The sequence below is a fragment of the Pristiophorus japonicus genome, chromosome 15 (assembly GCF_044704955.1).
Source record: "Pristiophorus japonicus isolate sPriJap1 chromosome 15, sPriJap1.hap1, whole genome shotgun sequence".
NCBI lineage: Eukaryota > Metazoa > Chordata > Chondrichthyes > Pristiophoridae > Pristiophorus > Pristiophorus japonicus.
The window spans coordinates 33449048-33472011 of record NC_091991.1 but is presented as its reverse complement, the minus strand read 5'-3'; the positions used below and the strand labels follow the sequence as shown (position 1 = coordinate 33472011).

Below are 22964 nucleotides of genomic sequence, written 5' to 3'. Positions count from 1 at the left end.
AAATAAACTAATCAAATTCAAAGAGGATAACAAAGCCCTGGTCTGGATGGATTGCACCATGCATTTTAAAAGAATCTAGGGAAGAGATAGCAAAGACTTTACTAAAAGAAAGACATTTATATAGCACCTTTCTCCACCACCAGACATTTCAAAGTACTTTACAGCCAATTACGTACTTTTGGAGTGTAATCACGATTGTAATGTGGGAAACTACACTTATTCAATAATTACTACACTACACATATGTAATAATTCATTAGAAAAAGGCGCAATGCCAAAGGACTAGGGGATAGAGCACATCCAGGGAATTATAGACCATGGTAGGAAAAACAATGGAATCCCTACTAAAGGAGAAAATAGAATACCTAGAAACCAAAAATATACTAATGAATAGTCAGCATAGATTTCAAAAAGGATAGTCTTGCTTGACCAAACTCACTGAATGTTTTGAAGAGGTAATAAGAGAGAGAGCAGACAATGGTAATGCAGCAGATGTAATTTATCTATTCAAAAGGCCTTTGATAAGGCACCCCATAACAGACTGATGAAGAAGGTCAGAGAGTGCGGCATCAGGGGACAAATAGCAGAATGGATAGCTAGTTGGCTTAAAGACAGAAAGCAGGAGTAAAAGGGTAGCTATTCACAGTGGCAGGTGGGTGGTGGTGACCCACAAGGATCAGTGCTGGGACCACTGTTGTTCATAATTTATATTAATGATTTAGACTTTGGAATCAAAAACACAATTTCTAAATTTGTTGATGGCACCAAATTGAGTGTGATAGTCAGCACTGAGGAGGACTGCACCAAATAACAGGAGGACATTAATAAACATGCAGAATGGGCATATAATGGCCACTGAAGGGGGAGACTAGAACTAGAGGGCATCATCTTAGAATAAGGGGCTGCCCATTTAAAACAGATGAGAAATTTCTTCAGGTTTGTAAATCTGTGGAATTTGCTGCCTCAGAGAGCTGTGGAAGCTGGGACATTGAATAAATTTAGGACAGAAATAGACAGTTTCTTAAATAATAAGGGAATAAAGGGTTATGGGGAGTGGGCAGGGAAGTGGAGCCGAGTCCATGAGCCATGATCTTATTGAATGGCGGAGCAGGCTCATGGGCCGTATGACCTACTCCTGTTCCTATTTCTTATGTTCTTATAATTGCCAAATGAAGTTCAACACAGATAAATGTGCGGTATTACATTCTGGTAGGAAGAGGAGAGAGGTCACTTATTGGAGTGTGCGAGTCTACGTGGCCGTGGGATAGAGGAACAAAGGGATATCAGAGTACAAATACACAAATTGCTAAAAGTTGCGACACAGACTAGCAAGGCCATTAAAAAAAAAACAAGCACCAAGGTTTATTTTTTTTTTTAAAGAGGTAGAGAATTGAAAAGTAGGGAAGTTATGCTAAACCTGTATCGAACCTTGGTTAGACCACACAGTACTGTGTATAGTTCTGGTCACCATATTATGATACCACGGAGTCTCTCTTTTGAAAAAAAAGGCGGCTCAGTGACCTATAAAGGTCTTTAAAATTATGAAAGGTTTTGATACAGTGGAAACAGAGATAATATTTCCACTTGTGGTGAAGAGCATAACCAGAGGCCATCAATATAAGATCACAACAAAGCCAACAGGGAATTCAGAAGACTTTTTTTTACCCAAAGTGGTGAGAAGAAGAACATAAGAATTAGGAGCACGAGTAGGTCATTCGGCTCCTCGAGCCTGCTTCGCCGTACAATATCATAGAATGTGGAATTCGCTACCACAGGGAGTTGTTGAAGTGAATACAGGTGCAGCGTCCAAAATCCAGAGTTCCGGAATCTGGACCGATTGGTGGCAGGGTTGTCCGGAATCCATAAATTTGTTCCGGAATCCGGACCCGCCAACCGAGGTCCCGCCGCTGCCTGACCTCACCTCACCGTTGCTGCCCAACCTCGGGCCTCGCCTCACCGCCCCTCGGCTCTGCCCAACCTCGGGCATCGCCTCACCACCGCTGCCCAATCTCGGGCCTCGCCACTGCCCGACCTCAGGCCTCGCCACCCCTCACCTCGCCACCCTTACCTCAGGGCCGCCTCGCCCAAACATCACCTCCTTGACGGGGCCGCCCGACCAGCTCCTCCTCGGTGGGGCCCCGCCTGACGACCTCATCGACTGGGCCGGCGCCCTCACCTTTGACATTCCAAAATCCGGAAATACCTGAACCGGGGCTCAGGTGTTTCTGGATTCGTGACCTCAGAAAGACGTTCCAAAGTCCAGAAAGACACGGAATCCAGAACGGCTTCGGTGCCGAGGGTTTCGGATTTGGGACGCTGCACCTGTAGTATAGATGCATTTAAGGGGAGGTTAGACAAGCATGAGGGATAAGGGAATAGGGGGTTATGCAAATAGATTTAGATGAGGAAAGATAGGAGGAGGCTCGAGTGGAGCATAAATGCCGTCATGGACTGGTTGGGCTGAATGGCCTGTTTGTGCATATATCCTATGTAAATTACAATTGCTCAGAAGTTAGATCAAAGGTCGGATGTTACTAGCTCTGTGTAGATAAGAACATAAGAATTAGGAACAGGAGTAGGCCATCTAGCCCATCGAGCCTGCTCCGCCATTCAACAAAATCATGGCTGATCTGGCCGTGGACTCAGCTCCACTTACCTGGCCGCTCCCCGTAACCCTTAATTCCATAATTGGTTAAAAATCTATCTGTGATTTGAATACATTCAATGAGCTGGCCTCAACTGCTTCCTTGGGCAGAGAATTCCACAGATTCACAACCCTCTGGGAGAAGAAATTCCTTCTCAACTCGGTTTTAAATTGGCTCCCCCATATTTTGAGGCTGTGCCCCCTAGTTCTAGTCTCCCCGACCAGTGGAAACAACCTCTCCGCCTCTATCTTGTCTATCCCTTTCATTATTTTAAATGTTTCTATAAGATCACCCCTCATCCTTCTGAACTCCGAGTAAAGACCCAGTCTACTCAATCTATCATCATAAGGTAACCCCCTCATCTCCGGAATCAGCCTAGTGAATCGTCTCTGTACCCCCTCCAAAGCTAGTATATCCTTCCTTAAGTAAGGTGACCAAAACTGCACGCAGTACTCCAGGTGCGGCCTCACCAATACCCTATACAGTTGCAGCAGGACCTCCCTGCTTTTGTACCCCATCCCTCTTGCAATGAAGGCCAACATTCCATTCGCCTTCCTGATTACCTGCTGCACCTGCAAACTAACTTTTTGGGATTCATGCACAAGGACCCCCAGGTCCCTCTGCACCTCAGCATGTTGTAATTTCTCCCCATTCAAATAATATTCCCTTTTACTGTTTTTTTTTTTCCCCCCCAAGGTGGATGACCTCACACTTTCCGACATTGTATTCCATCTGCCAAACCTTAGCCCATTCGCTTAACCTATCTAAATCTCTTTGCAGCCTCTCTGTATCCTCTACACAACCCGCTTTCCCACTAATCTTTGTGTCATCTGCAAATGTTGTTACACTACACTCTGTCCCCTCTTCCAGGTCATCTATGTATATTGTAAACAGTTGTGGTCCCAGCACCGATCCCTGTGGCACACCACTAACCACCGATTTCCAACCCGAAAAGGACCCATTTATCCCGACTCTCTGCTTTCTGTTAGCCAGCCAATTCTCTATCCATGCTAATACATTTCCTCTGACTCCGCGTACCTTTATCTTCTGCAGTAACCTTTTGTGTGGCACCTTATCGAATGCCTTTTGGAAATCTAAATACACAACATCCATCGGTCAGTACACCTCTATCCACCATGCTCGTTATATCCTCAAAGAATTCCAGTAAATTAGTTAAACATGATTTCCCCTTCATGAATCCATGTTGCGTCTGCTTGATTGCACTATTCCTATCTAGATGTCCCGCTATTTTTTCCTTAATGATAGCTTCAAGCATTTTCCCCACTATAGATGTTAAACTAACCGGCCTATAGTTACCTGCCTTTTGTCTGCCCCCTTTTTTTAAACAGAGTCGTTACATTAGCTGCTTTCCAATCCACTGGTACCTCTCCAGAGTCCAGAGAATTTTGGTAGATTATAACGAATACATCTGCTATAACTTCCACCATCTCTTTTAATACCCTGGGATGCATTTCATCAGGACCAGGGGACTTGTCTACCTTGAATCCCATTAGCCTATCCAGCATGACCCCCCTAGTGATAGTGATTGTCTCAAGGTCCTCCCTTCCCATATTCCTGTGACCAGCAATTTTTGGCATGGTTTTTGTTTTATATCTGTACTGATGTTCCCTCAAATATTTGTGTAGTAAACAATGCTGTGTTGATGGCATGGACAGATAACTTGGCTATTAAAGTTGCATTTTCCTGTTCACATTTCATGTTTCCAAAAATGAAAATTAATCCAATATTCTTCAGAAATTCACCCCACCCCACAGATAACATTTTAATTTACCTTAGCGTATTTTGGAGGGGTTACCTCATCATCGAAAGTATTGGCAGTTCTCTTGGAGGCAGGAGACCAAGATGTAGCAACTCCATTAGGACGAATGGACTCTTCACCAGTCGTCCCCACCAAAGGATCCTTTGTGGTTCCATCACTAGTTGAGGAGGTGCATGCTGCTATTGGGCATTCCCGGGCTTCAACATCTGCACTGTTGTCAAACTCCTGACTTAGAGGGGACCAGCTGTAATTTTGTGCAAATGCCAAATCTTCTGAAAAGGAGTCTTCTTTCTGAAATTCGGTGCTGCTGCTCTCCTTTTTTAGTTCACTGACTTTACGCGATGTAAAGTCACCTATTACCCGGGTACAGGGTACAGGTGAATCAAACTGCGTCGAGTTGGGGACTGCAAGTGTGGAAGGCATACAACTTGGCTGTTGCTGGGACAGCGATCCCTCAATACATGAAGCGGGTCCTGCTTTTAGTGATTTCTCTTGCAATAATTCACGCAGGCGTGTGTTTCTGCGAGGGCTTTTGGCTGTTACTGCTTTAACAAAATCACTCTCAGAAGTAACAACATAGACACGCTGGCGCCCTCGTGTGACTGCAGTATAGATGTGCTGCCAGTTCTGTCTTCCCACTGATCCCACAACATATACAACTGTGTCGGCTTCCGAGCCCTAAAACACAAGTGGAGTTACATTACAAGTATTCTAAACACATGTTCAACAGACCTTAGCACACATACATACTAGAATGTCCCAGGGCTATGCTGAGTTAGCTCCTCTCTGCCAGACGCAATAGTTGGGGTGCTACAACAAACTTCAGCACCCCTGGATTAGGGAGTAGAGATGGAAAAAAGGTTGGGTTTTTGATTCCTGATTACTATCTCATAACAGCTGCTGGAAACATAAGGAACAGATCTGCTGTGATATCCTACACAGTCAAATAACATGCTGTCTAGACTCATATACTAGGAATTATCACTTCAAGTACTAGAGGGAGCTGGCACCTGTGAAACAAGAGATGGGGAGGAAAAAAAGGATCAAAAGAATTCATAATTACATAGGATATAGGGCAGAGAGAGGGGCCATTCGGCCCAACCTGTCCATGTCAGCGTTTATGCTCCACTCAAGCCTCCTCCCGCCTTTCCTCATCGAAATCTACCAAAATTCCCTGGATTCTGGAGAGGTCCCAGCGAATTGGAAAACCGCAAGTGTAACTCCCCTATTTAAAAAAGGAGACAGACAGAAAGCAAGAAACTATAGACCGGTTAGCCTAACATCTGTCGTTGGGAAAATGCTGGAGTCCATTATTAAGGAAGCAGTAGTAGGACATTTGGAAAAGCATAATACAGTCAAGCAGAGTCAGCATGGTTTCATGAAAGGGAAATCATGTTTGACAAATTTGCTGGAGTTCTTTAAGGATGTAACGAGCTGGGTGAATAAGGGGAACCAGTGGATTTGGATTTCCAGAAGGCATTCGATAAGGTGCCACATAAAAGGTTACTGCACAAGATAAGAGCTCACGGGGTGGGGGATAATATATTAGCATGGATAGAGGATTGGCTAACTAACAAAAGAGAGAGTCGGGATAAATAGGTCATTTTCCACTTTGGCAAACGGTAACTAGTGGGGTGCCACAAGGATCGGTGCTGGGGCCTCAGCTATTTACAATCTATATTAATGACTTGGATGAAGGGACCAAGTGTATTGATGATACAAAGATGGGTAGGAAAGCAAGCTGTGAGGAGGACACAAAAATCTGAAAAGGGATATAGACAGGCTAAGTGAGTGGGCAAACATTTGGCAGATGGAGTACAATGTGGGAAAATGTGAGCTTATCCACTTTGGCAGGAAAAATAAAAAAGCAAATTATTATTTGAATGGAGAGAAATTGTGCATGAAACACAAGTTAGCATGCAGGTACAGCAAGTAATCAGGAAGGCAAATGGAATGTTGGCCTTTATTGCAAGGGGGATGGAGTATAAAAGTAGGGAAGTCCTGCTACAACTGTACAGGGTATTGGTGAGGCCACACCTAGAGTACTGCGTGCAGTTTTGATCCTCTTATTTAAGAAAGGATATACTTGCATTGGAGGCAGTTCAGAGAAAGTTCACTAGGTTGATTCCTGAGATGAAGGGGTTAACAAATGAAGAAAGATTGAGCAGGTTGGGCCTATACTCATTGGAGTTTAGAAGAATGAGAGGTGATCTTATATGTTTCAGTAAGATACTGAAGAGGTTTGACAAGGTAGATACAGAGAGGATGTTTCCCCTCGCGAGGGAATCTAGAACTAGGGGACATCATTTCAGAGTAAGGGGTCACTCATTTAAAACGATCAGAAGGAAATTCGTCTCTCAGAGGGTTGTCATTCTATGGAATTCTCTGCCCCAGAGAGCTGTGGAGGCTGGATCGTTGAATATATTTAAGGTGGAAATGTGAGCGATAAGGGAGTGAAGGTTTATGGGGAGTGGAGCCGAGCTCAAGATCAGATCAGCCATGATCTTATTAAATGGCGGAGCAGGCTCGAGGGGCCAAATGGCCTATTCCTGATCCTATTTCTTATGTTCTTATTCTATTCTCCCTCATATGCTTGTCTAACCCGTTAAATGCATCTATACTATTCACCTCAACCCACTCGACCTGTGGTAGCGAGTTCCACATTCTCACCACTCTTAGGGTAAAGAAATTTCTTCTGAATTCCTTATTGGATTTCTTGGTGATGATCTTATATTCATGGCCTCTAGTTATGCACTTCCCTACACGTGGTAACATTCTCTCTCTACAATTTTAAAGACCTCTATTAGGTCACCCCTCAGTCTTTTTAACGAGAAGAGAGACCCAGCCTGTTCATCCTTTCCTGATATGTATACCTTCGTATTTCTGGCATCATCCTTGTAAATTTTCTCTGCACCCTCTCCAGTGCCTCTATATCCTTTTTATAATATGGCGACCAGAACTGCACACAGTGCTCAAAGTGTGGTCTAACCAAGGTTCGATACAGGTTTAGCATAACATCCTTACTTTTCAATTCTATACTTCTAGAAATAAACCCTAGTGCTTGGTTTGCTTTTTTTTTTTAAATGGCCTTACTAACCTGTGTCGCAACTTTGGTGATTTGTGTATTTGTACTCCGAGATCCCTTTGTTCCTCTACCCCACCTAGACTCACATCCGCCAAGTAACAAATGACCTCCCTATTCTTCCTATCAAAATGTAATACAGGCAACTCTCGATTATCCGTACATGGATCCAACGGAAAACCATTGTAACGGGATTTAAAATTCTGTTGCTAACAAGTGAAAAGACAGCCCCAAATAATTTGGAAAAATCTTCTTCCAAACACTATGCTCATTCTCACTCACTCACAGTAAAAATCACCCTCCTCTGCCCTTGCTTTGCTGATGTGTGTGTGCGCTGCTGCAGCCGCTGTCTCTCGCGGCCGCCACTGGCGTTGGGAACGGGGACAGTGCCGGCACTGGGTTCCAGGCACAGAACCTGTACATGCATGATGGTAATGTCCATCTTTTGTTACTGTTTGTAGCTGATGAATGAATCAATACAAAGTTTCAACTTATAAATGTAAATTCGCCCTAACGATTGTATTTATTCATTAAAGTTTTAACTTTAAAATGTAGACTCACCCTAATGGAAAAATCATTTACCCGGAATAGCCCAATCTCTGAGGGACCCGGATGATCGAGAGTTTCCTGTACCTCACATTTATCAGTGTTGAACTTCATTTGCCAATTACATGCCCATTCTGCAAGTTTATTAATGTCCTCCTGTAATTTGTTGCAGTCCTCCTCAGTATTGACTATCCCCCAATTTTGGTGTCGCCCGCAAATTTAGAAATTGTATTTTTTATTCCAAAGTCTAAATCGTTAATATAAATTGTGAATAACAGTGGTCCTAGCACTGATCCTTGTGGAACACCACTACCCATCGTCCCACTGTGAATAGCTACCCTTTCGTCATTCTCTCTCTTTTCTGTCTTGAAGCCAGCTAGCGATCCATTCTGCTACTTGTCCCGACTCCACATTCTCTGACCTTGTTCATCAGTCTTTTATGGGGTATCTTATCGAAGGCCTTTTGGAAATCTAGATAAATTACATCTACTGAATTACAATTGTCTACTCTCAGTTACCTCTTCAAAAAATTAAATGAGGTTGGTCAAGCAAGACTTTCCCTTTTGAAATTCATGCTGACTATTCATTATATTATTTATGTTTCTAGATGTTAGTCTGATTTATCGAAGCCAGAGGTAGCCAACCAGCATCTCCCGAGCTCCATGCGACTGTTCAGTGGCAAAAGTGCAGCTCGTAATAATAAGAAATGACAAATTTGTTGACTGTTTCATTTCTTACCTGAAAGGTGTGGATTGTTCTGGCCCATGCATGCTGCAATTTGCACTGTCGCATGACTTCTTTATAGCTCACCAAAATTTGCTGATTTTCTTTGTCATCCAGTTGCAAGTATTCCGATTTTGTGGTATTGTCCTGTTTAATTATATTCTGCAAACCAAACAGGAAAAAAAAATATTTTTTTAAACTTATCTCCATGCAAGTACAAGAAACATTCGGGGTAATTTTAACTTTTATTGGCAGGCATCAGTGAATCTACTGCCCATTTTACACCCTGCCCGATATTTTTTTTCCATTGGAGTAGGGTGCAAAAAGATCAGCCTATTCACTAGTGCCCGATGATAAAAGTTAAACTTATCCCCACTTAAATAAGTACAATGTAATTCAATTGTTTATTTGCTGAATTATTTGATGAGAATTTGACAACCAAGATCACTTTGGTGGGTTACTGACCATGCAAGTCTCGGGTGAGGAGAAATTTCTTCACTCTGAGGGTGGTGAATCTTTGGAATTCTTTACCCGAGGGCTGTGGATTCTCAGTCATCGAGTATATTCAAGACAGAGATCGATAGATTTTCGAATATGGGAATAGTGCAGGAAAGTGGAGTTGAGGTAGAAAATCAGCCATGAGATTACTGAATGGCGGAGCAGGGCCAAATGGCCTACTCCTGCTCTTATTATGTTCTTATTCTCCTGCCCCCACCAAATTCTCTCCCTGCTTTCTTGAAGGTGTTGACTTTTGCTGGGATGCAGTTCCACAGGCACGAGCAGCCCTCCATTGCCTTGCCCATGCGGAGTCCAGATAATAAGTGTCAGCAGAATAGCCAACTTTGAAAAGCATCACAGCCAACCCGAGTCCCACTCTTCTCCACTCCCCCCCCGCCGCCCCCTTCTGCCTCACATTTTCCACACAGGCTCACTTTCTAGCTGAGGTAATTGAAAACTAATGAAGAGCAAAGAACACGAGCTAATTCTTTCCACAGCGCTAGCTCAATTGTTACAGCCAATTGCTACACTGAACAGAATATCTTCAGTTAATATTACATGAATTACAGAATAACTAAGTTGTTCACGGAGATTAAGAACTAGCATTTCTATAGCGCCTTTCACGACCTCAGGATGTCCCAACGCGCTTCACCTCAGAGCTAACACTTTAATCTACAAATTTTGCAAAGAAAAGTGTGAAATGATGCATTTTGGTAGGAAAATTGAAGAGAGGCAATATAAACTAAATGGTGCAATTATGAATGGGGTGCAAGGAGAGAGAGATCTGGGGATATATGTACACAAATCTTTGAAGGTGACGGGACAAGTTGAGAAGGTCATTAAAAAAGCATATGGAATCCTTGGCTTTATTGAGAGAGTCAGAGTACAAAAGCAAGGAAGTTTTACTAAACTGTTGTAAAAATCACTGGTTAGGCCTCAGTTGGAGTAGTGTGTTCAATTCTGGGCACCACACTTTAGGACGACCTTGGAGAGTGTACACAAGTGATTTATTAGAATGGTTCCAGGGATGAGGGACTTCAGTTTTGTGGAGTGACTGGAGAAACTGGGTTTGTTCTCCTTAGAGCTGAGAAGGTTAAGAGGAGATTTGATAGAGTCATTCAAAATCATGAACCGTTTTGATAGAGTAAATGAGGAGAAACCATTTCCAGTGGCAGAAGGATCAGTAACCAGAGGACACAGATTTAAGGTGATAGGCAAAAGAACTAGAGACATGAGGACTTTTTAAAAAAAATGCAACGAGTTGTGATCTGGCACGCACTGCCTGAAAGGGAGGTGGAAGCAGATTTAATAGTAACTTTCAAAAGGGAATTGGATAAATACTTGGAGGAAAGAGAAGGACTAATGTGACAGCTCTTTCAAAGAGCCGGCACAGGCACGATGGGCCGAATGGCCCCCTTCTGTCCTGTATCAATCTATAATTCTAAGTCTGAACTTGATATTTTAAAATTACTTTAGCATTTAAATGTTGTTACCACTATCTAAAAATGAATTAATGGACATGAAAATGGGTTTTGAGCATGAAGGTGTAAGGCATAGCTGCAGAATGTCTTAAAATAAAATGTTAGAATAGTACAGTGGTAGGATGAAGTTGATATGAACAATTACTTTAAATAGGAAAAATAGTGGGCAACATCCATACTTTACAATGGTGCTGAAAAAACAAAGGATGAAGTTAAAAGGATCTTGAGATATTCGTAGACTTGGTGCTTGACTTGTCTAAGCACTGCAATGTAGGAATCAACAAAGCAAATAGAGCGCGCTGAACTACATAGCAACAACAGTGAGTGCAAGCAAGAGGAAGCCATGCTTAAATGGAGTAAGATTGCAAAGTGCTGCAGTATAGCAGGATCTGGGGGTACTGGTGCATGAAACACAAAAGGATAGTATGCAGGTACAACAAATGATCAGGAAGGCCAATGGAATCTTGGCCTTTGTTGCAAAGGGGATGGAGTATAAAAGCAGGGAAGTCTTGCTACAGTTATACAGGATATTGGTGAGGCCACACCTGGAATACTGCGTGCAGTTTTGGTTTCCATATTTACGAAAGGATATACTTGCTTTGGAGGCAGTTCAGAGAAGGTTGATTCCGGAGATGAGGGAGTTGACTTATGAGGAAAGGTTGGGCCGCAAGTCATTGGAATTCAGAAGATTGAGAGGTGATCTTATCGAATCTTATAAGATTATGAGGGGGCTTGACAGGGTGGATGCAGAGAGAATGTTTCCACTGATGGGGGAGACTAGAACTAGGGGACATAATCTTAGAATAAGAGGCCGCCCATTTAAAACTGAGATGAGGAGAAATTTCTTGTCTCAGAGGGTTGTAAATCTGTGGAATTCGCTGCCTCATAGAGCTGTGGAAGCTGGGACATTGAATAAATTTAAGACAGAGATAAACAGTTTCTTAACCGATAAGGGAATAAGGGGTTATGGGAAGCGGGCAGGAAAGTGGACCTGAGTCCATGATCAGATCAGCCAAGATCGTATTAAATGGTGGAGCAGGCTCGAGGGGCCTACTCCTGCTCATATTTCTTAAGTTATTATGTTCAACTGCACAATGCTGTAGTTATGCCATAACCAGACTACAGCATTCAGTTCTGGCCACTGAGACACAAGGGAAACATTTAAGTCCTAGAGATAGTGCGGAAGAGCCAGTGACAGATCTTGAAGTGTTTACGGGTTGTGTTATGAGAAAAGACTAGAGACAATTTCAGAGATATAGAAGATATTAAATGGCATAGAAAAGGTAAAACTTCATATTAAACTGTAATGGGACAAGGGGTACGATTCAAACTGGTGAAAGGTAAATTTGGCATTGATCAGTAAGTTTTTCCACAAAGAATGATCAATATATGAAATGTATTTCTAGATGAGGCAATGTAGGCAAAATCCCCAGAATCATTTAAAAACAGTTGGATGATGCAATGAAAGCAGGTAAAATGGTCGGGGGCAAAATTTGCACAGGGGCTCTCCTGATGATGCTTGAAAGATCGGTGGAAAATCCAGAGAAATAGTACAAACAACTGATTCAGTCATATGTCCTGGACATTAGCTTGGATTATGTGGAATCAGTATGGGTAGAGCTGCGGAATACCAAAGGGCAGAAAACGCTAGTGGGAGTTGTGTACAGACCACCAAACAGTAGTAGTGAGAGTGGGGACAGCATCAAACAAGAAATTAGGGATGTGTGCAATAAAGGTACATCAGTTATCATGGGCGACTTTAATCTACATATAGATTGAGCTAACCAAACTGGTAGAAAAACGGTGGAGGAGGATTTCCTGGAGTGTATTAGGGATGGTTTTCTAGACCAATATGTCAACTAGAGGGCTGGCCATCCAAGACTGTGATGTGTAATGAGAAAGGACTAATTAGCAATCTTGTTGTGAGAGGCCCCTTGGGGAAGAGTGACCATAATATGGTAGAATTCTTTATTAAGATGGAGAGTGACACAGTTAATTCAGAGTCTAGGGCCCTGAACTTAAGGAAAGGTAACTTCGATGATCTGAGGTGTGAATTGGCTAGAATAGACTGGCGAATGATACTTAAGGGGTTGACGGTAGATAGGCAATGGCAAATATTTAAAGATCACATGGATGAACTTCAACAATTGTACATCCCTATCTGGAGTAAAAATAAAACTGGGAAGGTGGCTCAACCGTGGCTAACAAGAGAAATTAGGGATAGTGTTAAATCCAAGGAAGAGGCATATAAATTCGCCAGAAAAAGCAGCAAACCTGAGGACTGGGAGAAATTTAGAATTCAGCAGAGGAGGACAAAGGGTTTAATTAGGAGGGGGAAAATAAGAGTATGAGAGGAAGCTTGCTGGGAACATAAAAACTGACTGCAAAAGCTTCTGTAGATATGTGAAGAGAAAAAGATTAGTGAAGACAAACGTAGGTCCCTTGCAGTCAGAATCAGGTGAATTTATAATGGGGAACAAAGAAATGGCAGACCAATTGAACAAATACTTTGGTTCTGTCTTCACGAAGGAAGACACATATAACCTTCCGGAAATATTAGGGGACTGAGGGTCAAGAGAGGAGGAAGGAACTGAAGGAAATCTTTATTAGTCAAGAAGTTGTGTTAGGGAAATTGATGAGATTGAAGGACGATAAATCCCCAGGGTCTGAGAGTCTGTATTCTAAAGTACTTAAGGAAGTGGCCCTAAAAATGGTGGATGCATTGGTGATCATTTTCCAACAGTCTAGCGACTCTGGATCAGTTCCTATGGATTGGAGGTAGCTAATGTAACACCAGTTTTTTTAAAAAGGAGGGAAGAGAGAAAACGGGTAATTATCAACCGGTTAGCCTGACATCAGTAGTGGGGAAAATGTTGGAATCAATTATTAAAGATGAAATAGCAGCAGATTTGGACAGCAGTGACAGCATGGATTTATGAAAGGGAAATCATGCTGGACAAATCTTCTAGAATTTTTTGAGGATGTAACTAGTAGAGTAGACAAGGGAGAACCAGTGGATGTGGTGTAATTGGACTTTCAAAAGGCTTTTGACAAGGTCCCACACAAGATTAGTATGCAAAATTAAAGCACATGGTATTGGGGTAATGTATTGACGTGGATAGAGAACTGGTTGGCAGAAGCAGAGAGTAGGGATAAACAGGTCCTTCTCAGAATGGCAGGCAGTGGGGTGCCACAGGGCTCAGTGCTGGGACCCCAGCTATTTACATTATACATCAATGATTTAGATGATGGAATTGAGTGTAATATCTCCAAGTTTGCAGATGACACTAAACTGGATGGCGGTGCGAGCTGTGAGGAGGATGCTCAGAGGCTGCAGCGTGACTTGGACAGGTTAGGCGAGTGGGCAAATGCATGACAGATGCAGTATAATGTGGATAAATGTGAGGTTATCCACTTTGGGGGCAAAAACATGAAGGCAGATTATTATCTGAATGGCGGCAGATTAGTAAAAGGGGAGGTGCAATGAGACCTGGTGTCATGGCACATCAGTCATTGAAAGTTGGCATGCAGGTTCAGCAGGCGGTGAAGGCGGCAAATGGCATGTTGACCTTCATTATTAGGGGATTTGAGTATAGGAGCAGGGAGGTCTTAATGCAGTTATAGAGGGCCTTGGTGAGGCCTCACCTGGAATATTGTGTTCAGATTTGGTCTCCTAATCTGAGGAAGGACCTTCTTGCTATTGAGGGAGTGCAGCGAAGGTTCACCAGACTGATTCCCGGGATGGCAGGATTGACATATGAGGAGAGACTGGATCGACTGGGCCTGTATTCACTGGAGTTTAGAAGAATGAGAGGGGATCTCATAGAAACATATAAAATTCTGACGGGACTGGACAGGTTAGATGCAGGAAGAATGTTCCCGATGTTGGGGAAGTCCAGAACCAGGGGACACAGTCTAAGGATAAGGGGTAAACCATTTAGGACTGAGATGAGAAGAAACTTCTTCACTCAGAGTTGTTAACCTGTGGAGTTCCCTACTGCAGAGAGTTGTTGATGCCAGTTCATTGGATATATTCAAGAGGGAGTTAGATATGGCCCTTATGGCTAAAGGGATCAAGGGGTATGGAGAGAAAGCAGGAAAGGGGTACTGAGGTAAATGATCAGCCATGATCTTATTGAATGTTGGTGCAGGCTCGAAGGGCTGAATGGCCTACTCCTGCACCTAATTTCTATGTTTCTATGCTTCCGGCAATCTTCCAAAGTTATAGTGGACGATTGGGGGAATTCCCGTGGAAATTCCAGGCATAGGTTCTTTCAAAATTGCTGAGTTAAGATGAGTGCAATGACTTTTCTCAACGATACCTATCCTCTGATCTTGTTGCTTGTGATTTTATGAGGTCTGATCGCTACTCATTCCACCTAGTGACTCCGCTGGAACGTATGTCAGATGTGTGCAGAATTGGTCTCAGCTGTGATGTCTCCAGGGTCAATTAGACTTTGGATAAGAATGTCAAGACTAGCACATTATAAATGAGAACTTTCAAAGTCCTGGAGGGCTTCCGGCACCTGTGGAACTATACCCCTGCAAGAATCAATACATAGGGGTCAAGTTTCGGCCTGAGTTGCTCCTATTTTTTTGGAGCAACTGGTTTAGAATGGAGTATCTTAGAAATTGCAATTCTCGGCATTTAGTTTGCTCCAGTTCTAGTCAGTTAGAACAGTTTCAGTTTGGAACAGATTTATTTTTTCCCCAAAGGGGAGTGCGTCCGGCCACTTATGCCCGTTTTGAAAGTTTAGGCAGTGAAAACTTACTCCAAACTAACTTAGAATGGAGTAAGTGTAGATTTTTGTACGCTCAGAAAGACCTTGCCTACACTTAGAAAATCAGGCATAGGTTACAAATCAGAGGTAGGGAATAGGGGGAGGGGGGGGGTGGAGGGGAAAGGAAGTTTACAAACAGTAAACCCTTCAGTTTTGCAAATAAAGAGCCATCATCAATAATAAATGATAAATACATCAATAAATAAATCAAAAAAAAATGTTTTTTAATTTTAAAAATCAATATAACAAAACATTAAGTTTCTACTCACAGACTGCAGCACCAGGAACCCTCCAACAGCGTGCTGGGACGGGGCCCCCACAGTGTGTCTCTCTGTGTCTCGGTCAGTATCTATGTGTTTCTGACAGAGGGGAGAGGGAGGGCGCAGAGGGAGGGGAAGGGAAAGGGGAGAGGGAGAGGGTGGGGGGGAAGAGGAGAGGGAGAGGGTGGGGGGGAAGAGGAGAGGAGAGGGTGGGGGGGGGGGGGGAAGAGGAGAGGAGAGGGTGGGGGGGGGGGGGGAAGAGGAGAGGAGAGGGTGGGGGGGGGGGGAAGAGGAGAGGAGAGGGTGGGGGGGGGGAGAAGAGGAGAGGAGAGGGTGGGGGGGGGGGGGGAAGAGGAGAGGAGAGGGTGGGGGGGGGGAAGAGGAGAGGAGAGGGTGGGGGGGGGGGAAGAGGAGAGGAGAGGGTGGGGGGGGGGGAGGAGGAGAGGAGAGGGTGGGGGGGGGGGGGGGAAGAGGAGAGGAGAGGGTGGGGGGGGGGAAGAGGAGAGGAGAGGGTGGGGGGGGGGGAAGAGGAGAGGAGAGGGTGGGGGGGGGGGAAGAGGGAGAGGAGAGGGAGGGGGAGAGAGGAGAGGAGAGGGAGGGGAGAGAGGAGAGGAGAGGGAGGGGGAGAGAGGAGAGGAGAGGGAGGGGGAGAGAGGAGAGGGAGGGAGGGGGAGAGAGGACAGGGAGGGAGGGGGAGAGAGGAGAGGGAGGGAGGGGGAGAGAGGAGAGGGAGGGAGGGGGAGAGAGGAGAGGGAGGGAGGGGGGAGAGAGGAGAGGGAGGGAGGGGGAGAGAGGAGAGGGAGGGAGGGGGAGAGAGGAGAGGGAGGGAGGGGGAGAGAGGAGAGGGAGGGAGGGGGAGAGAGGAGAGGGAGGGAGGGGGAGAGAGGAGAGGGAGGGAGGGGGAGAGAGGAGAGGGAGGGAGGGGGAGAGAGGAGAGGGAGGGGAGGGGGAGAGAGGAGAGGGAGGGAGGGGGAGAGAGGAGAGGGAGGGAGGGGAGAGAGGAGAGGGAGGGAGGGGAGAGAGGAGAGGGAGGGAGGGGGAGAGAGGAGAGGGAGGGAGGGGGAGAGAGGAGAGGGAGGGAGGGGGAGAGAGGAGATGGAGGGAGGGGGAGAGAGGAGAGGGAGGGAGGGGGAGAGGAGGGAGAGGGAGGGAGGGGGAGAGAGGACAGGGAGGGAGGGGGAGAGAGGAGAGGGAGGGAGGGGGAGAGAGGAGAGGGAGGGAGGGGGAGAGAGGAGAGGGAGGGTGGGGGAGAGAGGAGAGGGAGGGAAGGGGAGAGAGGAGAGGGAGGGAGGGGGAGAGAGGAGAGGGAGGGAGGGGGAGAGAGGAGAGGGAGGGAGGGGGAGAGAGGGAGGGAGGGAGGGGGAGAGAGGAGAGGGAGGGAGGGGGAGAGAGGAGAGGGAGGGAGGGGGGAGAGAGGAGAGGGAGGGAGGGGGAGAGAGGAGAGGGAGGGAGGGGGAGAGAGGAGAGGGAGGGAGGGGGAGAGAGGAGAGGGAGGGAGGGGGAGAGAGGGAGGGAGGGAGGGAGGGGGAGAGAGGGAGGGAGGGGGGGGAGAGAGGAGAGGGAGGGAGGGGGAGAGAGAGGGAGGGGAGGGGGAGAGAGGAGAGGGAGGGAGGGGGAGAGAGGAGAGGGAGGGAGGGGGAGAGAGGAGAGGGAGGGAGGGAGGTGGGAAGAGAGGAGGGAGGGAGGGGGAGAGAGGAAGAGGGAGGGAGGGGGAGAGAGGAGAGGGAGGGAGGGGGAGAGAGGAGAGGGAGGGAGGGGGAGAGAGGGAGGGAGGGAGGAGGAGAGAGGGAGAGGGAGGGGAGGGGGAGAGAGGAGAGGGAGGGAGGGGGAGAGAGGAGAGGGAGGGAGGGGGAGAGAGGAGAGGGAGGGAGGGGGAGAGAGGAGAGGGAGGGAGGGGAGAGAGGAGAGGGAGGGAGGGGGAGGAGGAGAGGGAGGGAGGGGGGAGAGAGGAGAGGGAGGGAGGGGGAGAGAGGAGAGGGAGGGAGGGGAGAGAGGAGAGGGAGGGAGGGGGAGAGAGGAGAGGGAGGAGGGAGGGGAAGGGAGGGAGGGAGGGGAGAGGAGAGGGAGGGAGGGGGCGAGGAGGAGGGAGGGAGGGGGCGAGGAGAGGGAGGGAGGGAGGGGGCGAGGAGAGGGAGGGAGGGAGGGGGCGAGGAGAGGGAGGGAGGGAGGGGGCGAGGAGAGGGAGGGAGGAGGGGGCGAGGAGAGGGGAGGGGGCGAGGAGAGGGAGGGGAGGGAGGGGGCGAGGAGAGGGAGGGAGGGAGGGGGCGAGGAGAGGAGGGAGGAGGGGCGAGGAGAGGGAGGGAGGGAGGGGGCGAGGAGAGGGAGGGAGGGGGAGAGGAGAGGGAGGGGGGAGGGGGAGAGGGAGGGGGGAGGGAGGGGAGGAGGGAGAGGGAGGGAGGGAGGGAGGGGGAGAGGAGAGGGAGGGAGGGGGAAGGAAGGAGGGAAGGGGAGAGGAAAGGGGAGAGGAGAGGGAAGGGAGAGGAGAGGGAAGGGGAGAGGAGAGGGAAGGGGAGGGGGGAGGGGAGAGGGAAGGGGAGGGGAGGGGAGGGGAGAGGAGAGGGAGGGGGAGTGGAGAGGGAGGGGGAGAGGAGAGGGAGGAGACCGACGTGAAGAAGCCGGGCCCAAGACTTTGGGCGGGGCCCGCCCCCAGCAAGATGCCGGGTGGGTGGGCCCCGCCGATGGAAGAGGGAGCGGACCAGAGTTGAAGGTCGGTGGCCAGGGGAGCCGGAGCGGAGCGGGAGCGGGAGCTGGGGCAGGGGGGTGCAGCGGGCAGCGGAGCGGGAGCTGGGTGGGTTGAGAGGGCCAGAGGAAGCGTCAGCTGAACACGGGAGGAAGCTGGAGCCACAGCTAGAGCAGGAGCTGGAGGAGGGAGGTGCAGCCTGATCTTCGCCGCCCCAGTGAGGCCATTCGGCCAGGGCTAGGGGCAGCGTGCCTCGGGTCCCTCCCACACAGTTTTGGGCGCCTGGAGCTACTGCACATGCTCGCACACTGTAGCGCCTGTGCAGAGGTCCCGGCACTGATTTCAGCGCTGGGACCTGGCTCCGCCCCCTACAGCTCGTGCTGCGCCGTGCCGAGGGCCTGCATCGACCCAAGGGAGTGGAGAATACCGAGGTAAGTTTTCGGCGCAGCCCAAAACTTGACCCCATTGAGGGGAGTCGGTGAGAAAAGGGGTATGGCAAGGGATGGATTCTTCGAATTAACATGTTGATAATTTATGGGAGCTGAATTATTATTGTTTATGTATCATTTTCAAAAGTTAATTAAATGAACAGAACAAAAGAATTAATCCTAATTCTTCACAACTAATTGATTTTTTTTAAAAAGGGGTCTTGATGGCAAGATGCTTTTAAAAAACATCAGTAAGTGCATGGTTTTACCTGACTGATAAAAAAGATTTCTCCATTACACAGACGAACTTTGTTTTCTTTATTTGGCTTCAACTCGGCCTTTTGCTCTGCCTCTTCTGTAAAGTCTCTGATGTATCCATTCTTTGTACAGCACACTTTGTCCCCAACCTGGAAATTAGTCTTATTTTTAGCATTTCTGAAATACAAATCAAATTTGTGCAATTTTAATCAGTATAGATTCATTTTCAAAGAATCATAGAAATTTACAGCACGGAGGAGGCTACTTCAGCCCATCATGTCTGCGCCGGCCGACAAAGAGCTATCCAGCCTAATCGAAATTTACAGCTCTTTGCCCGTAGCCTTGTAGTTTATGGTATTTCAAGTGCACATCCAAGTACTTTTTAAATGTGGTGATGGTTTTCTGTCTCTACCACCCTTTCAGGCAGTGAGTTCAGACCCCCAGCACCCTCTGGGTGAAAACATTTCCCCTCAAATCACCTCTAAACCTCCCTCAATTACTTTAAATCTATGCCCCTGGTTGTAGGCCCCTCTGCTAAAGGAAGTAGGTGTTCACTTAGCAGTCCGGGGAGCGTCGAGAGAGGCGGGAGTCGAGAGAGGCAGCGGCCTATAAAAGGCTCAGCAGTCCGGGGAGTCGAGAGAGGCGGGAGTCGAGAGAGGCAGCGGCCTATAAAAGGCTCAGCAGTCCGGGGAGCGTCGAGAGAGGCGGGAGTCGAGAGAGGCAGCGGCCTATAAAAGGCTCAGCAGTCCGGGGAGCGTCGAGAGAGGCGTGACTTGTGCAGCTCCAGCTGAGAGAAGTCAAAAAAGAAGTAGAAAGAAATCAAAAGGTGACGTCACAGCCAACGTGGTAAGTGATTGGCTGCTGATTGGTGAGTAGTTTTTCTTTTTCTTTATTAGTCAGTAACTTTTAACATTGTTGTCGGCAATTTAAGTGTATCTAAGGGTTAAGTCATGGCAGGACAGCTCGGTCACGTGATATGCTCCTCCTGTACCATGTGGGAACACGGGGACAACACCAGTGTCCCTGACGACTACATGTGCGGGAAGTGTGTCCACCTCCGGCTACTGACGGTCCGCGTTGCGGAGTTGGAGCTGAGGGTGGATTCACTCTGGAGCATCCACGATGCTGAGAATGACGTGAGTATCACGTGTAGCGAGTTGGTCTTACCGCAGGAGAAGGGTCCACAGCCAGCGAGGGAATGGAAGACCAGCAGGAAGAGTAGTGCAAGGAAGGTAGTGCAGGGGTCCCCTGTGGTCATCCCACTGCAAAACAGATACACTGCTTTGAGTGCTGTTGAGGGGGATGACTCATCAGGAGCGGGCAGCAGCAGCCAAGTTCATGGCACCGTGGCTGGCTCTGTTGCACAGGAGGGCAGGAAAAAGAGTGGGCGAGCGATAGTGATAGGGGATTCAATTGTAAGGGGAATAGATAGGCGTTTCTGCGGCCGCAACCGAGACTCCAGGATGGTATGTTGCCTCCCTGGTGCAAGGGTCAAGGATGTCTCGGAGCGGGTGCAGGACATTCTAAAAAGGGAGGGAGAACAGCCAGTTGTCGTGGTGCACGTTGGTACCAATGACATAGGTAAAAAAAAGGGATGAGTTCCTACGAAATTAATTTAAGGAGCTAGGAGCTAAATTAAAAAGTAGGACCTCAAAAGTAGTAATCTCGGGATTGCTACCAGTGCCACGTGCTAGTCAGAGTAGGAATCGCAGGATAGCTCAGATGAATACGTGGCTTGAGCAATGGTGCAGCAGGGAGGGATTCAAATTCCTGGGGCATTGGAACCAGTTCTGGGGGAGGTGGGACCAGTACAATCCGGACGGTCTGCACCTGGGCAGAATCGGAACCAATGTCCTCGGGGGAGTGTTTGCTAGTGCTGTTGGGGAGGAGTTAAACTAATATGGCAGGGGGATGGGAACCAATGCAGGGAGATAGAGGGAAACAAAAAGGAGGCAAAAACAAAAGACAGAAAGGAGATGAGGAAAAGTGGAGGGCAGAGAAACCTAAGGCAAAGAACAAAAAGGGCCATTGTACAGCAAAATTCTAAAAGGACAGAGGGTGTTAAAAAAACAAGCCTAAAGGCTTTGTGACTTAATGCAAGAAGTATCCGCAATAAGGTGGATGAATTAACTGTGCAAATAGATGTTAACAAATATGATGTGATTGGGATTACGGAGACGTGGCTCCAGGATGATCAGGGCTGGGAACTCAACATCCAGGGGTATTCAACATTCAGGAAGGATAGAATAAAAGGAAAAGGAGGTGGGGTAGCATTGCTGGTTAAGGAGGAGATTAATGCAATAGTTAGGAAGGACATTAGCTTGGATGATGTGGAATCTATATGGGTAGAGCTGCAGAACACCAAAGGGCAAAAAACGTTAGTGGGAGTTGTGTACAGACCTCCAAACAGTAGTAGTGATGTTGGGGAGGGCATCAAACAGGAAATTAGGGGTGCGTGCAATAAAGGTGCAGCAGTTATAATGGGTCACTTTAATATGCACATAGATTGGGCTAACCAAACTGGAAGCAATACGGTGGAGGAGGATTTTCTGGAGTGCATAAGGGATGGTTTTTTAGACCAATATGTCGAGGAACCAACTAGGGGGGAGGCCATCTTAGACTGGGTGTTATGTAATGAGAGAGGATTAATTAGCAATCTCGTTGTGCGAGGCCCCTTGGGGAAGAGTGACCATAATATGGTGGAATTCTGCATTGGGATGGAGAATGAAACAGTTAATTCAGAGACCATGGTCCAGAACTTAAAGAAGGCTAACTTTGAAGGTATGAGGCGTGAATTGGCTGGGATGGATTGGCGAATGATACTTAAGGGGTTGACTGTGGATGGGCAATGGCAGACATTTAGAGACCGCATGGATGAACTACAACAATTGTACATTCCTGTCTGGCATAAAAATAAAAAAGGGAAGGTGGCTCAACCGTGGCTATCAAGGGAAATCAGGGATAGTATTAAAGCCAAGGAAGTGGCATACAAATTGGCCAGAAATAGCAGCGAACCTGGGGACTGGGAGAAATTTAGAACTCAGCAGAGGAGGACAAAGGATTTGATTAGGGCAGGGAAAATGGAGTATGAGAAGAAGCTTGCAGGGAACATTAAGACAGATTGCAAAAGTTTCTATAGATATGTAAAGAGAAAAAGGTTAGTAAAGACAAACGTAGGTCCCCTGCAGTCAGAATCAGGGGAAGTCATAACGGGGAACAAAGAAATGGCGGACCAATTGAACAAGTACTTTGGTTCGGTATTCACGAAGGAGGACACGAACAACCTTCCGGTTATAAAAGGGGTCGGGGGGTCTAGTAAGGGGGAGGAACTGAGGGAAATCCTTATTAGCCGGGAAATTGTGTTGGGGAAATTGATGGGATTGAAGGCCGATAAATCCCCAGGGCCTGGTGGACTGCATCCCAGAGTACTTAAGGAGGTGGCCTTGGAAATAGTGGATGCGTTGACAGTCATTTTCCAACATTCCATTGACTCTGGATCAGTTCCTATGGAGTGGAGGGTAGCCAATGTAACCCCACTTTTTAAAAAAGGAGGGAGAGAGAAAACAGGGAATTATAGACCGGTCAGCCTGACATCGGTAGTGGGTAAAATGATGGAATCAATTATTAAGGATGTCATAGCAGTGCATTTGGAAAGAGGTGACATGATAGGTCCAAGTCAGCATGGATTTGTGAAAGGGAAATCATGCTCGACAAATCTTCTGGAATTTTTTGAGGATGTTTCCAGTAGAGTGGATAAGGGAGAACCAGTTGATGTGGTATATTTGGACTTTCAGAAGGCGTT

General features: G+C 47.0%; 1 protein-coding gene across 1 annotated transcript in view; it reads right to left on the bottom strand.

The window, feature by feature from the left end:
* The window catches only part of helb (helicase (DNA) B), a 65650-nt gene that overhangs the window by 3307 nt on the left and 39379 nt on the right, over positions 1-22964 (bottom strand). Inside the window, exons 10-12 of the mRNA XM_070900295.1 lie at positions 19174-19339; positions 8792-8938; positions 4438-5103 (exon numbers count right to left, since the gene is read on the bottom strand). Coding sequence (XP_070756396.1) covers positions 4438-5103; positions 8792-8938; positions 19174-19339 — 979 coding nt within the window. The remainder of the gene's footprint in view (positions 1-4437; positions 5104-8791; positions 8939-19173; positions 19340-22964) is intronic.